Source organism: Metopolophium dirhodum, chromosome 5, assembly GCF_019925205.1.
Source record: "Metopolophium dirhodum isolate CAU chromosome 5, ASM1992520v1, whole genome shotgun sequence".
NCBI classification, from domain to species: domain Eukaryota; kingdom Metazoa; phylum Arthropoda; class Insecta; order Hemiptera; family Aphididae; genus Metopolophium; species Metopolophium dirhodum.
Genome location: NC_083564.1, coordinates 466,358 through 482,362, shown reverse-complemented (window position 1 = coordinate 482,362; position 16,005 = coordinate 466,358). Strand labels below are relative to the sequence as shown.

Here is a 16,005-nt window from a genome sequence, read left to right as displayed (position 1 = left end):
AGTTCTGAAATACTAAATTATTACTAAATTGTTATGTCTCACAATGCCAAACTAGATCTACTCATATATTTTATACAGTAAAATTACAGAAAACCAATAATTTAATAAATGATCCTGTAAATAGAATCATGCGATTATAACCAGCTAAAGCTATAGCTATAATGATACCCAAATCGATATTTTTAATTTTAACTCTATTGTATAAATTGTATCTACATATGACAATATAATAAAATACATTACATATATATAAATAGAAATATATATAGAATTGTAAAATTATGTGTGAATTTTCATTACGTGTCATTAAAGCATACGTTATACACCGGAATGTATCTCAAATAATATAATTATTTAGATAAAGTTATAGATAAAAATATAGTATATACAATATACTATATATATGTATAAAATTAAGATAAACATATAGAAACATTATCATTGTTTGCATTGATGTTAAAAAATAAAGATATCATAACAAAAACCCTTCGTAAACTACGTGTAAAAATGGCCAAGTAAGAAAAATATAAGACCTTTAAGCACTATGTGATATCGTGCATAAATGCTAAGTATATTGAATTTATGTAAACTTATTTTGTTTCAATAATTTATTAAATAAATAATAATATTTTTTAAATAATAATAAGTTATATTTTAATAATCCTTCGCCATTTAATTATTTTGTTGATCACACTTTGTTTCTTTTAAGAAATAATTCCTCGCCAAGTAAATAAATTATTGAAACAAAATAAGTTTACTTAAATTCAATATACTAAGCATTTATTCATGATATCACATCTTTATAGTGCTTATAGACTTATATTTTTTTTTACATGTAGTTTACGAAAGGTTTTTGTTGTGTTATATAGTATTGACGTATTGTAGTACGAAAATAAAATATAACTGGATGATCGAATATTATTTTATAGCGGGGTGATGACACACATCTGCAAAGTCGTATTATGTATAACTGCTATGATATCAATAGTTGCATCTATATTATGAATATTTAAATATTATGTAGTTTATTATTCGTTTAACGATTTGCACATATTTATACCTACATTTAAGTACTTACATTATAGTATTATACATTCATAATAGTACAGTATTTGTATTGAGAATTTACCATGATATAAACAAACATTTTTTTGAAGAGTAACAGGTAGTTAAAAAGTATGAACATTTAAATATTATGTAGTTTATTATTCGTTTAACGATTTGCACATATTTATACCTACATTTAGGTAGTTACATTATAGTATTATACATTCAGAATAGTACAGTATATATTTGTATTGAGAATTTACCATAATATAAACAAACATTTTTTTGAAGAGTAAAAGGTAGTTAAAATATACATACATTTCCTCTCCACCTTCCTCCCCCCAAAAAAATTAACAAATGTGGTGTACACTTAAGTGACTGTCATATTAATATACTCGTTGAAGGTCATCGTGTAAATAATTTAATATACTTTATTTCGGTTAAGTACAATGGCTCAATATTTTTTTTACAATGATCATCAAGTATTTGTACAATTCTAAAATTTAGTTTATTAAAACCTCACAATTTTCAATTATTAATTAATTTTTCGGACAAATAACAGAATGTCATTTGTATCAAATATATTTGGTTTTCACAGACATTTCGATGGAGAATTTATACATTTTCTATGAATTTGTTCTGTAATAATAATACATATTTGTAATATTGTAAAAAGGTACTAATTCAATGTCCTGGACGCGGTGGGAATCAGAGGGGGGATAACTTTATCGTCAGTGGCAGCGGCGGCGGCGTTTCTAAGGGCAGTAGGTGGTTAGCAACCTTGTAGTTAAAAACGGCCGACCGCCGGTTCTAGATATATGTTATAAATAGTCCTTAAACGACGCGGGGTCCGTCAGAGTATTTTGCGTTACAGTCACTGATTCAGGTGTGTTATCGCAGCGCATTTTACTGAAAAATTACGCTCTCTCAGAATCTCTTTCTAAATTTTCCGTATCAACTGCATTATTGACCGCACAGTAAATATTATAAATAATATAATTATTCGATTTGATTTAAAAATACACAAAATTACCAAACACATTAAATACGGTAATATTATAATAGACATTGCCTTTGCGATTCTTTGACCGGTCCACGTCCATCCAGCCCCCATTACATAAATAACAATTTATAATAATATCGACATCATGAATTCACACGCATCTTTGAGTTGCTTGCTGGCCGCCATAGCCATCTTCATCACCGAGGCGGACGTGAGCGGCGCATACATTGTGTCACGTCCGGCCGTAATGGCTGGCCGCAATTCGTTCTTGTTGATCGCCCTCAAAAAAGTCGTCGGCGCCGGGTCCAAAATTACCGATTCCACTACATTTGTGATTAAAATTCCACCGGTCAAGATTACCGCTGCCGACAGCGATATGGAAATCCCGTGCTGAGAACCCAATAATATTTTCGCCAATGAAGGGAAGCACATTTTTCGCCAGACAATGAGCGACCACTTGTTACGCACGGTGTGTCGGTGTCACGATGTCAGGCTATACGACGACGGCAACCCCGAAAACGTGCCAGTGGTGTACGGAACGTTGACCAAGACGGCGTGGTATCAGATAACGTTCCTGGTCTTGACCATATTATCGTTCTGTATAATGTTGATAACCGCAATAGTATACCACTTCTCGGAAAACTGTGAGCACAGCCGTACGTTGAAAACCTTACGATGAGCGTCTTCTCGTCGCATTGCATTGCCTTTTTCGCCGAGAAAAATAAAAAAAAATATTAATATTGCATTAAATTAAGTGTAAGGATTATCATTTATCAGCTAAGCTTTCAAGTTTCAACTATATTTAATACTGTCCTATACAAAATAAAATATCTATAAATGAATTTAAAATTACCATAGAATCCCAGTATAGCTGGTTCCTGGCGATCCAGTCTCTGTCCAACTTTTAGGTACAATTTGCAGTACACCACCATCATCAAACTTAATAACTCATCAAATAGGTGTATCTGCCATTTATTCTTATACAGTTTAACCTATGGAAAATATTATAAAATATTTATATGAATATTTGTTTCATAATTTAAAAAAAAAAACAATATTTGATTATGGTACTTAATGTTATATGTTTACATATACATACAATTTACTATTCCCATTTAGCTTATACATAAAACAAATATATTATATACATTTATCAATAATTAGTCTTAGTGCAATCACCATGCAATAGTGGGAAAACTGCTAGACTATTACTGATATCATGCTTCCATGCTAAAGCTATACATTTGCACATTATGTCAGTTACTAGCCTAATTTGAATATTTTCGGAAATACTACTAACTTAGTAACAATCAAGTAAATTAGACTGACAAGGAGTTTCATATATTTCTCCATTAGTTAAGAAAGTTTTACCTAAAACTACCATGCATTTCAGATTTTTGCCATATACAAAGTTATGAACAACAACTATTTCACGGTGATGAGTAATACAAATATTATTTGGACATTCAGAGGATAAGAAAGAATTTTTTATTTTTGCATCCTTAAATTGCTCTTTGACATCAGTACCTATGTTAATACTATAATATATTATTATAAGACAGTTTTAAAGTTTTAAGTGTAGTTTTAATATTGGAGCTAAATATGTTTAAACTTTTATTTCCAACTATGCAAAATGTTCTTTTATAGTGTACAGGATGATACACTTAACGTAAGACACACTTTATTTCAGATAAAGCTAACGTGTTTAAAAATATTTCTCTTACATAATTTTAAATCGTTAAAAGACAACATTTTTAGATAAAAAATTATATTTTTACTCTTTTGAATACCAACATACCCACATTTTTAATTTATCTTAACTTTACATACTTATAATTTATAACTAATAAATTACTTGTCCAAAATATATATATATATATAAATGCTTAAATATTTTTGAGGATTATTTATCTAGGTAGGTATTATATTATTACATCAACTTTGATTATAATTATATCCATATTTCAAATATTTGAATAGGCAATATAAATACGTAGGTATATTATAATTTCATTAATTTGTATATCCACTTATCCACCTTATTTATTTTGTTTTTTCTTACCACAGACGGTCTCGCTTGACGGTATAATAATTAATTAATAACCTAATCATTTTACCGGCTTTATCGAATATTCCCACTTAACACCACGTCATCAACAATATAATTATGATAATATTTCAGATGTTTGCCATACACAAAGTTATGAACAACAACTATTTCACGTTAGACACGGTTAGCACGTGATGAGTAATACAAATATTATTTAGACATTCAGAGGATAAGAAAGAATTTTTTATTTTTGCATCCTTAAATTGCTTATTGACATCAGTACCTATGTTAATACTATAATATATTATTATAATACACATCAGACAGTTTTAAAGTTTTAAGTGTAGTTTTAATATTGGAGCAAAATATGTTTAAACTTTTATTTCCAACCATGCAAAATGTTCTTTTATAGTATACAGGATAATTCACTTAACGTAAGACACACTTTATTTCAGATAAAGCTAACGTGTTTAAAAATATTTCTCTTACATAATTTTAAATCGTTAAAAGACAACATTTTTAGATAAAAAATTATATTTTTACTATTTTGTATTGTTATAATAATTTTACTCTTTTGAATACCAACATACCCTCATTTTTAATTTATCTTAGCTTTACTTACTTATAATTTATAACTAATAAATTACTTGTCCAATATATATATATATATATATATATAAATGCTTAAATATTATTGAAGCTGACAATATATGTAATATAGTTACGCAATCCAAATTCAAATTCTTTCTACAATGCTTAGAAGTTAATAGACGGTTCTACCCCTCCTTTCCCTACGTGTTTATAATATACCTATATCTATTTAAACAAATGTATACATTTAAATATTTTGAACGTAATTGTTTTTGTCCTTAATAATTTGGGACTCACCAATGTTTTGCGAACAGCGATGTATAATCACCGACCCGCAACGTGATAATATTATAATAATATAATACGATAATATGTTTGTAATCGTCGATGCCGCAGAAAACTGTTTGGAACAAAATGTTTAGACATTTTAAAAGAATGGGTTTTGTTTACATAACGTTGTATTATACGTAAACGTTTAAAACAACATCTTTTTAAAAACTTGAACATGTAGGTATCATTACATCTGCCATGAAATATAAATGTTGTGTGCATCTAGGTAGATATTATATTATTATATCAACTTTAATTATAATTATATTCATATTTCAAATAATTGAATAGGCAATATAAGTACGTAGGTGTATTATAATTTCATTAATTTGTATAGAACTAAAGAAAACTAAGGTTTTATCAATACCAGGTTAATGCCTGCTTATAATTTTATCAGCCTGTGTGTGCTTGTTGGTGTTTGAATAATAAATTTGAATTTAAGTGGAATTTTTTAGTGATAATGCAAAACAAATAGGTAGATAAATAATGAATGTTAATTTTTTTACAATATAGTTTATACAACTTTTTGAAACATTTATAAAAACATATTTTCAGTGAAACATGTTTTATTTTGTTTTTTCTTTACCACAGACTCTCGCTTGACAGTATAATAATTACCATTTTACCGGCTTTATCGAATATTCCCACTTAACACCACGTCATCAACCATATAATTATGATAATATAAATTAATTAGGTATACAAAAATATATACCGACATACCGGTTGATTTAAAGTCTGTGACAGTCGGTAGTGTGATTGTCTCGGCAAAAAAGGCAATGCAATGCTCTTCGTAAGGTTTTCGACGCATTGGCTGTGCTCGAAGCTTTCTGAGAGGTGGTATACTAGTGCGGATATCACCATTAAACAGAACGGCAATATGGTCAGGGCCAGGAACGTGAGCTGGTACCACGCCGTCTTGACCAACGTCCAGTACACCACTGTCACGTTTTCGGGGTTGCCGTCGTCGTATAGCGTGACATCGTGACACCGGTACACCGTGCGTAACATGTGGTCGTCCATTGACTGGCAAAACATGTGTCTCTCTTCGTTGGTGAAGATAACATTGGGTTCACAGCACTGGATTTCCATAACGCTGTCGCCAGCGGTAATCTTAATCGGTGGAATTTTTATCACAAATGTAATTGGATCGGTGATTTTGGATCCGGCGCTGACGGCTTTTTTGAGGACGATCAACAAGTTCGAATTGCGGTCAGCCATTATGACCAGACGTGACACAATGCGGGCGCCGCTCAGGGCCGCCTCAGGGATGAAGTTGGCTATGACGGCCAGCAAGCAACTCAAAGATGCGCGTGAATTCATGATGTCGATATTATTATAAATTGTTATTTGTGTAATAGTGGCTGGATGGGAGTGGACCGGTCAAAGAATCGCAAAGGCAATGTATATTATAAAATTACTGTATTTAATCTATTTGCTATTGTTGTGTACTTTTAAATCAAATCGAATAATTATATTATTTATAATATTTACTATGTGGTAAATGATGTAGTTGATACGGAAAATTTAGAAAGGGATTCTGTGAGAGCGTAATTTTTCAGGAAAATGCAATGCAGATTCATTTAAATATAAACTTTGTGGCAATGTACTTGGTTGTTGTGGTTTAGGAAATAGTTTTATTTTAATAGCGGGCGTTACTTAAGGTTCAGGATTGTCACTAGAACTAACAAATGTTTTTTTTTTCTTCCACTTTTTTCGGCTTTTTTTTTCTTTTTCCACATCTGTGTTAAGGTCTGCATTGACTTCAGATTTTTTTAGTTTACGTTTGGCATCTTCGAAGTCATCTAAAATACATTTGATTAAATTATTAAAATAAAACAAATTAAATATTCCTACAAACAATAATTACATTGCAAGTATAAATTAGATGATTTGTACAAACGTTTATTGAGTTTGGTCTTTAGCATAGTAATTTACTTTTAAGCGATTAATAATAGTGAAATCCGACTGCCATGAATTTATAGTCATACCATATTTTATTAAATTAAGTGTAAGGATTATCATTTATCAGGTATGCTTTCAAGTTTCAACTATATATTTTAATACTGTCCTATACAAAATATAATATTTATAAAGTTTGAAATTACCATAGAATCCCAGTGTAGATGTCTTACAGTCTGGCCAAGTTATTTCAGGACTTGTATTATGTTTTACTGCATTAAGGTATTGTAGGTCTGAAATAAAAACTCCTCGTTTGGGCCAATAGCTGGTTCCTGATGACCCAGTGTCCGTTCAACTTTTAGGTTCAATTTGTACACCACCACCATCATACTCAATAACACACCAAATAGGTGTATCAGCCATTTATTCTTATACAGTTTAACCTATGGACAATATTATAAAATATTTATAAGAATATTTGTTTTATTATTTTAAATAAATATTAATATTTATTATATTGTATCAACTTAATATCAGATCGATAGCTATTAGGTATGAACTCATCCAACTCCCCCCTTTTACAAGACCCCGAAGTGATAACTCTCCCATGACTACTATAGAAGTAGTATTTACGAAGTTTTTGACATAAATATAATACAATATACATTCTTGTATTATTATGTATTATTATATGGTCACGAGAATAACTCTAATATAATTTGTATTATACTCACAAAATATGTTTTTCGACAATATTCGGGTGATTTATAGCCTTAAAATAAAAGTTACAACTAGCGTTCGCCTGTTAACCGAAGCGCCTAAATGACAAGGTATAAAAAACAAGAACCCATTTTAGTCATTAAAGGTTAGTCAAGCGCAGGACTCAAAAATACAAAATGTCCGACACTAGAGCGTATTGATTATTTTTCCTGCGCTTGCGCACACACAAACCCACACACGCGCATTACACAGACACTCGGCCAGACATAAATAACTTTAAAATGGGAAAATTAGATCGTTGTAGAAAAGAAACGTCATACTACTGTCTAATTTGTGATGTGCCGCTTGGCATTAGCAATTGTTTTGAAATTTACCACACAAAAAAACAATATTGGTAAAAATATATTTATTATTATTATATTGTATCAACTTAATATCAGATCGATATCTTAGGTATGAACTCGTCCAACAACACCTCATGTTTTGGTAGACTAGTTCCACCCAGACTACTATTTTAGAAGTAGTATTTACGAAGTGTTTGACATAAATAATTATAATACAATATACATTCGTGTATTATTATGTATTATTACATGGTCACGAGAATAACTATATAATATTATATGTATTATACTCACAAAATATATGTTTTATCGACAGGATTCGTGTGATTTATATATTATAGCCTTGAAATAAAAGTTACAACTAGCGTTCGTCTGTCACCGCAGCGCCGAAATGATAAACAAAATATGAGAAACGAGAAATTGCCAACGCTAGAGGGTATTGATTATTTTTCTGCGCTTGCGCACACACAAACCGACACACGCGCATTACACAGACACTCGGCCAGACATGAATAATTTTAAAATGGGAAAATTAGATCGTTGTAAAAAAGAAATGTCATACTATTGTCCAATTTGTGATGTGGCGCTTTGCATTGACAATTATTTTGAAATTGACCACACAAAAAAACAACATATGGCTATTATAGCTCTTGTAGGGGTTGGAACGGTTGGTTGGTACGTGTGTAGATACCTATGCGTGACAAGGTTTTTGCCACTATGAACCCGGGTGATCATACATCCAGCAATTAGTGGTAGCGGCTGTTACTTACTCTCATGTCGCGCCAAGTCACATAATTAATTATTATGAATATTATACAAATCCTATGAAAAGATGCAAATCATTAAATATATAAATATATTCTAATCAAACAGTTTTACAATTTAGAAATGAAAATCAATTACTTACATGCATTTAGCCTGACTGGTTCCTTGAGTCTGTTGCGGTCTTGTAGGGCTTGAAGAAATACTTAAGTCTAATTTTTTACATTCAGGTAATTTTTCATCTGATCCATCGACACAATCGTACTTACCATTACATTTTGAATTTTTACTTACACATGCACCGTAATTACAACAAAACGCAGATCCCGGACATCTATATTTACATAAATAATATAAATACAAAATAAGAACAGATATTATATATTTTATAAATCCCTTAAAACTTATTAGCTTTATTTCCCTACGTTTTAAAAAATAAAGCACACAGACTTTGGGTTTCATCTGACTTATCTGAACAAACTAAGTTAGTCTAACTTAGTAATGGATGCTAGACCATGAATAAATAAAATAAAAAATTATATTAAAATAAAAAAAATTTAAATTCTATGGAAATGTTATCATGGTGTGTTTTATATATAGATTATAGTATAATATATAAAAACATAACAAAATATTATGTTATGCATTTGAATTAAATTCGATCAAAATTCAAAGTATGTACTTATTATATAATATTTAACACAATTAGTTATTATTAATAGTTTTAATTTTTAAGAAATGTGCTTGGGAGTCATGTGAGTATTATATAAGAAAAATTGTTTGGTAATAAATCAACTTTAGATTCTAAAAGATTCCATTTGACATTTGGATATTAACCGTTTTTTATATTGTTTATATTTTTTTACATGCATTTGAGTCTATTATTATTCAATTATAATACCTATTAGCTATATTACCTGGCGTTGCCCGGGGATAAATGTAACCATATTTATTATTCATAAGCCATATTTTTTTTCTTACGTGAAGCCAATTGCAAACAGAAATAAACAAATATTCGATAATGATTTTAATGGCGGGTAAGCCACCCTAAAACAACCCTTAAAAATACGCAAATTCAAGGCTTATATAATACATAGAAAAAACACATTAAGTATCAAATTTCCAAAACAGATTCCGAAATTTAAATCTACAATTGACAGCTTAAGGTACATCCAAAACAAAATAAATAACCGAAAAAGAATCTATGAGTCTTGACATAGAAAAATCCTACGAATGCACGTGGAAACACGGAATCATTTAAAAACAAAGCACAATATCATGCCACGGAAACCTACTTATTGGACATAACCATAGCATTCCAATCAAAAATAGGCAACACGTCATCTTCTGAGAAATGTTTGCAAGAAAATGGAATCCCACAAGTTTATCCTGATATCATTTTACATTATTTACATTATTATACATTATTTTAGCCATAAACAATATATCCAACACCATCACTGAACCCCTCAAATACACTCTGTTCGTAGACGACTTAAATATTTTTTACGGGAGCAAAAAAACAAACACAATACAAAATCTACTTAAAAAATATAAATAAATTGAAATTGATCTTCAGGGATGATCGGTAATAATGGGTTTGCAAGATATGGGGGCTATAGAAATACAAAAATGTCAATAATACATATTTATCTATCATTATTTATAATTTATAAAAATAGTCCAAGTAGCAAGTATAATAGATACGCACCTACTAGATTCGATATAATGTCATATATTTAATATTTTTATAAACTAGTCTTAAGCCCTATAATTATCTTTAGCTACATTTTTATAACTGAGAAACTATTAATTTGAATTTTAAATTAGATAAATCCAAATTTTAAAAAACGTATCCATCACTAAATAAAAGATTGGTATAAAACGGGAGGAATTGAAAACAACATTTTGTATCACCACAGGACAGTCCCAAAGAATTAAGCAAATCTCAAGAACAATTAGTTAATTGTATCTACATATGACAATATAATAAAATACATTACATATATATAAATAGAAATATATATAGAATTGTAAAATTATGTGTGAATTTTCATTATGTGTGAACAGTGGCGTGGTGAACGATAATTTCAGAGGTAATTACCTCAGAGATTTTTTAAAGTTTCGCTAAAGCATACGTTATACACCGGAATGTATCTCAAATAATACATAAATTGTCATGATCAATGATATAACACCTTTGTATGTAGCAAATGTCCACGATGCAACTATATGCATTATGCAGTATGCATTAATTTCGTTGTCGTTTGCAGCTATCGTTATTATATTATATTATCTATATGTCCGTATACTTGTTATGTATGTTACCTACCTAATTAATATTTATACTATTATGTAATCGGTATCGACGACAGCGCGATACTGCGATAGCCGTTATATATTATAATAAACAGTCTTAATCAGATCGTACTCGCTGTAGATGTTTTTTCGTCCGCTGCACTCCGCGTGTCTGTATAAATGAATACAAATATAACATTTGGCGACGAAGAAAATGCGTTATACGTTTTTTTTTGTTAAAAATATATAAAGGAAATCGTATAGATTCTAATGTGCGTGATTAATATATGAAAAGTGTTTGGTTTCTTTTGTGGTCTTGCAAACGTACAAACGAAGTTCATAATGTCGAACAAAATTTCGTCCTATGTGCCAGATGAGGAACCGTTTAAAAATTATCATGATCGTTTAAGGGCTCAGTTGTCAGTGTTAAAAGTGAAAGACGATCAACGTCAAAAGCACCTCATTGCGTTTATAGGTTCAGAAGCCTACAGTCAATTGAATAACGCATGTTTACCGTGTCATCCCTCAGAAAAGACTTTTGAAGAACTAGTCACATATTTGGACGCGATATATTCGCCACGGCGTTTAGTGGTGAGTGACCGTTTTAAATTTAATCAGTGCTGTCAAAGTCCGGGGGAATCGGTACAAGAATTTATCACTACGTTAAAAAAGTTAGCAAGTCACTGTGAATTTGACACATTTTTGGATGATGCACTTCGCGACAGACTAATTGTAGGTCTACGGATGAAGCTTGTCAAAGAAAATTACTGGGAGAGTCATCACTAACTTTTCAGAAAGCATGTGAAAAAGCTTTGGACTCAGAATTAGTGAAAAATCAGTCCAACCATATAAAAAATAAATCTCAAGTAAATTGGATCGCAAAAAATTACAAAAATAAACCACAGTCTAAGACAGATCAGTTAAAGAAAAATACCAGTGCAGTACCAAGTAGTAGTCAGTCAAACAATCAAAGCGCCGAGGGGTCAAAACGAGGTAGTCAATCGTACAGTCAGTCACAACAGGGATCAAGTAAGTAGACGAGTCAATGTTACCGGTGTGGAAGAACTCATGATGCTCGTAACTGTCCAGAAAAGCAATGGGAGTGTTTCAATTGCAAACTAAAAGGACATGTATCGGTAATGTGTAGAAATAAGAAAAAAAACTATTAAATTAGTAGAAACTGTTAATAATATACAATGTATAAATAGTATTGAAAGTTTAAAAGTAAATGAACCACTCATTATTGATTTGGTTGTAAATGATCAGTTAATGACATTTGAAGTCGATAGTCACCAATCAAACCCATCAAATAGGTATTGGTACATTTTGATTAATCAACAAAATGTATAATGATAATCGTTCAACTTGCTAGATATGCGTATGCCAATCTAGTCTAGATTCATTGCTTGCACTTTGTATTGCTTTCAGTAGTTGATCACCAAAGTAAAACAATATTGATATTGTTAATATTTTATTTAAGTTTATGTTAAATTTTAATCGCCACTATAGGTATAACTAAGTGTCCTGTCTAACATCTAAATCATCTCATGATGTAAAGATACACGCAGTACCAGACATTGACAACGTTTTAATATAGTTACCTACCATATAAATAATATACCGCGTAACAGTGGCGCTCTTAACATTTATAATTAACCAAATCCATGTCGAAGCGTTTTAAACGTTTTTGCCAATAACATTTGTTTAGCCCATCTTAAATTATGTGCATTGATATCTTTTGAAGAAAAAAATGTTAACATTACAAAAACATAAACAGAACAATACCTCACATTATTGGTCTGCGTTGTTGGTCTACTAGTTTGATACTGCGGTGCAGATGTTGTGGTCGGCCTCTGCATGATTTGCGAGGTTCAGTTAAATAATGGCAAAGGTTTGGGGTTTCCATTGCAGTCTGCTTCATCGGAACCGTCAGCTCAGTGCTGCAAACCGTCGCATTTTTTTCGATTACTTATACAGGCACCATACTTGCACTTGAACGTACTCGTTGGACACCTTTAAAACGTTAAATGTTAATAATATAATAGCTAATTATAACAGTTACATGTGATATGCATGTTGTACATTTCTTTTTAAATTCCGATGAATACGTACACCCTTGGTTTACACAATTCTGATGTTTCGTCAGATCCGTCATTGCAATCTAAAGTTCCATCACAAATGGATGTTATATCTATACATTGGCCAGATGAACAACGGTATTCCTCTAGATTTCTTAATAATAAAAATATTTTTTTATTTTTACAAATTAATAGTTGCATTATAACATATAATATTAGTAAAATATACTATAAACAATAAATATATTATGATTTTTACACAAAATCCAAAGTTTTTTATTGATATTAATAATACTCGTGTATATATTATTATAATAGGTAATTTTTTTTTTATAAGTCTTAACCCCTGCAACTATGGCCATTATAGCTCTTGTAGGGGTTGGAACGGTTGGTTGGTACGTGTGTAGGTACCTATGCTTGGCAAGGTTATTGCCACTATGAACCCGGGTGATCATCCATCCAGGAATTAATGGTAGCGGCTGTTACTTACTCTCATGTCGCGCCAAGTCACATAATTAATTCTTATGAATATTATACAAATCCTATGAAAAGATGCAAATCATTAAATATATAAATATATTCTAATCAAACAGTTTTACAATTTAGAAATGAAAATCAATTACTTACATGCATTTAGCCTGACTGGTTCCTTGAGTCTGTTGCGGTCTTGTAGGGCTTGAAGAAATACTTAAGTCTAGTTTTTTACATTCAGGTAATTTTTAATCTGATCCATCGACACATTCGTACTTACCATTACATTTTGAATTTTTACTTACACATTCACCGTAATTACAACGAAACGCAGATCCCGGACATCTATATTTACATAAATAATATAAATACAAAATAAGAACAGATATTATATATTTTATAAATCCCTTAAAACTTATTAGCTTTATTTCCGTACGTTTTAAAAAATGAAGCACACAGACTTTGGGTTTCATCTGACTTATCTGAACAATCTGCGAGTCCATCGCAAATTGACGCCAGATCAACGCACTCCTTATTTGTACAGCTGAACATGTTTCTGTTAACACAACTTGCAATGTATCAATATGCTTGAAGTTTTAAGAAAAAATAATTTATTATAATGTTATAAAAATAATTCATAACAAACATAATTTTTATAAGCATTTAGTCTATAACATAGAAATGTTAATATATACCTACCTTATAACTTCATAGTCACAACACCTTTAATAGGTATAGGTACCTACGTTTATTCGTTTTGAATGTTTAGTAATTTAGGAATGGTTAATAATTTAAAAATCATTAGAATTTAAGGGGATTTAGGGATTTAATCACACCCTTAACAAACTTAAAAATAGTTATGAAATATTATTTGAAATTTTTATTTTTTAAAATAACCAAACATTCAAGCACCTAATATTATATTATATATTTACAAAATATACTATGTAGGATTGTAGGTTTATAAGGAAGTGACGATCAGTGGCGTATATCTCGGTAAGAGGTTCAACACCCTCCATACTAGAAAATAAAAGTATGTGTGTGTAGAGTTATTATCATTAATTATAATGTCGAGAATCCCATTCTGGATTCCCCCTCCCCCTCCCTGGAATTAAATTATATATACGCCACTGGTGATGATTATTAGTAGGTAATAGTATTTTGTTAAGACAGAATATAGTTACCCACACTGAACATGAGACAATTTGACGTTTTTCGGTTAATGGATTGCACATTATGCCCGTTCCTAAAACAAATAACTCGTGTTATAATAATGACGTATACATTAATTATATAGGTCTGGTGGAGTAGCCCACACAATTATAATGTTAATCAGATGGAGGAGGTGAGATAAATCCCTCCATACTATACACAAATTCACCTCATTCATCAAACAACAACAATTTCTTACAATAAATATATAATGTTTTTATTGGTAGCTATTCAATTGGTAGTACATACCAGTTATATAAATATTGGAGTTGAAATGTATAATTCAAAATAGTTTAACTATGAAATCTTCGAGATTATTTGTCAAATACAGAATATTTTTATAGAACGCATATTACCTATTAATAAATTGTATCCATGTAAAATTATATTAAAAAATTGAAAATACTACCATATACTGATTAAACCCCATACATCAAATCGCAAAGATGAAGTAGTTATTAATAGATTACGTATAGGTCACTCAAAGATGTCCCATGGACATCTTATGCGCAGAGAAGATCCTGTAATGTGCCAAACCTGCGGAGAACCTCTTACAGTCAAGCGGGTTCTTGTCTAGTGTCTAAACCATATAGAAATAACCAGAAAAAGCCTAGAAATGTCTAAAAACCTCTTCGAAGCCCTTAGCCCAATCCAAGACAACACCAACAAAATCATCACATTTCTAAAACTATTGATATGCACAACTTAATCCAAGGAAACCATTTTATTATTTATATGTAACTAATATAATTCTTTTTTTGGTTGCAAGCGAATAACTTAGTAATTGATGCTAGACCATGAATAAATAAAATAAAAAAAATTAAAATTTTATGGAAATGTTATCATGGTGTGTTTTATATATAGATTATAGTATAATATATAAAAACATAACATAATATTATGTTATGCATTTGAATTAAATTCGATCAAAATTCAAAGTATGTACTTATTATATAATATTTAACACAATTAGTTATTATTAATAGTTTTAATTTATAAGAAATGTGCTTGGGAGTCATGTGAGTAATATATAAGCGAAAATGTTTGGTAATAAATCAATTTTAGATTCTAGAAGATTCCATTTGACATTTGGATAATAACCGTTTTAGATTCTGAGCGAAGCGATGAATGTATTGATTCTACAATGATGTGTGTTTTTTTTTTTATTTTTTTTTTTATTTTTGTGTCTGTCATTAC

General features: G+C 30.3%; 1 protein-coding gene and 1 pseudogene across 5 annotated transcripts; one reads left to right on the top strand and one right to left on the bottom strand.

The window, feature by feature from the left end:
* Nucleotides 1–975: 975 nt before the first annotated feature.
* On the bottom strand, nt 976–15,145 carry LOC132945780 (uncharacterized). Of its 5 annotated transcripts, XM_061015537.1 has the most exons (9): nt 14,781–15,145; nt 14,033–14,183; nt 13,753–13,941; nt 13,160–13,667; nt 12,833–13,060; nt 7,130–7,366; nt 5,745–6,826; nt 2,904–3,042; nt 976–2,754 (listed from the first exon to the last, which is right to left on the bottom strand). In XM_061015537.1, the coding sequence occupies exons 7-9, from the start codon at nt 6,342–6,344 to the stop codon at nt 2,612–2,614; spliced, it is 882 nt and encodes a 293-aa protein (XP_060871520.1). In that variant the 5' UTR covers nt 6,345–6,826; nt 7,130–7,366; nt 12,833–13,060; nt 13,160–13,667; nt 13,753–13,941; nt 14,033–14,183; nt 14,781–15,145; the 3' UTR covers nt 976–2,611. The 5 variants fall into 5 exon arrangements, with proteins under 5 accessions (XP_060871520.1, XP_060871524.1, XP_060871521.1 ...); XM_061015541.1 differs by having other exon boundaries at nt 13,130–13,667; nt 14,033–15,145; XM_061015538.1 differs by having other exon boundaries at nt 12,838–13,060; nt 14,033–15,145.
* On the top strand, nt 11,390–14,188 carry LOC132944687 (uncharacterized; annotated as a pseudogene).
* Nucleotides 15,146–16,005: the final 860 nt, after the last annotated feature.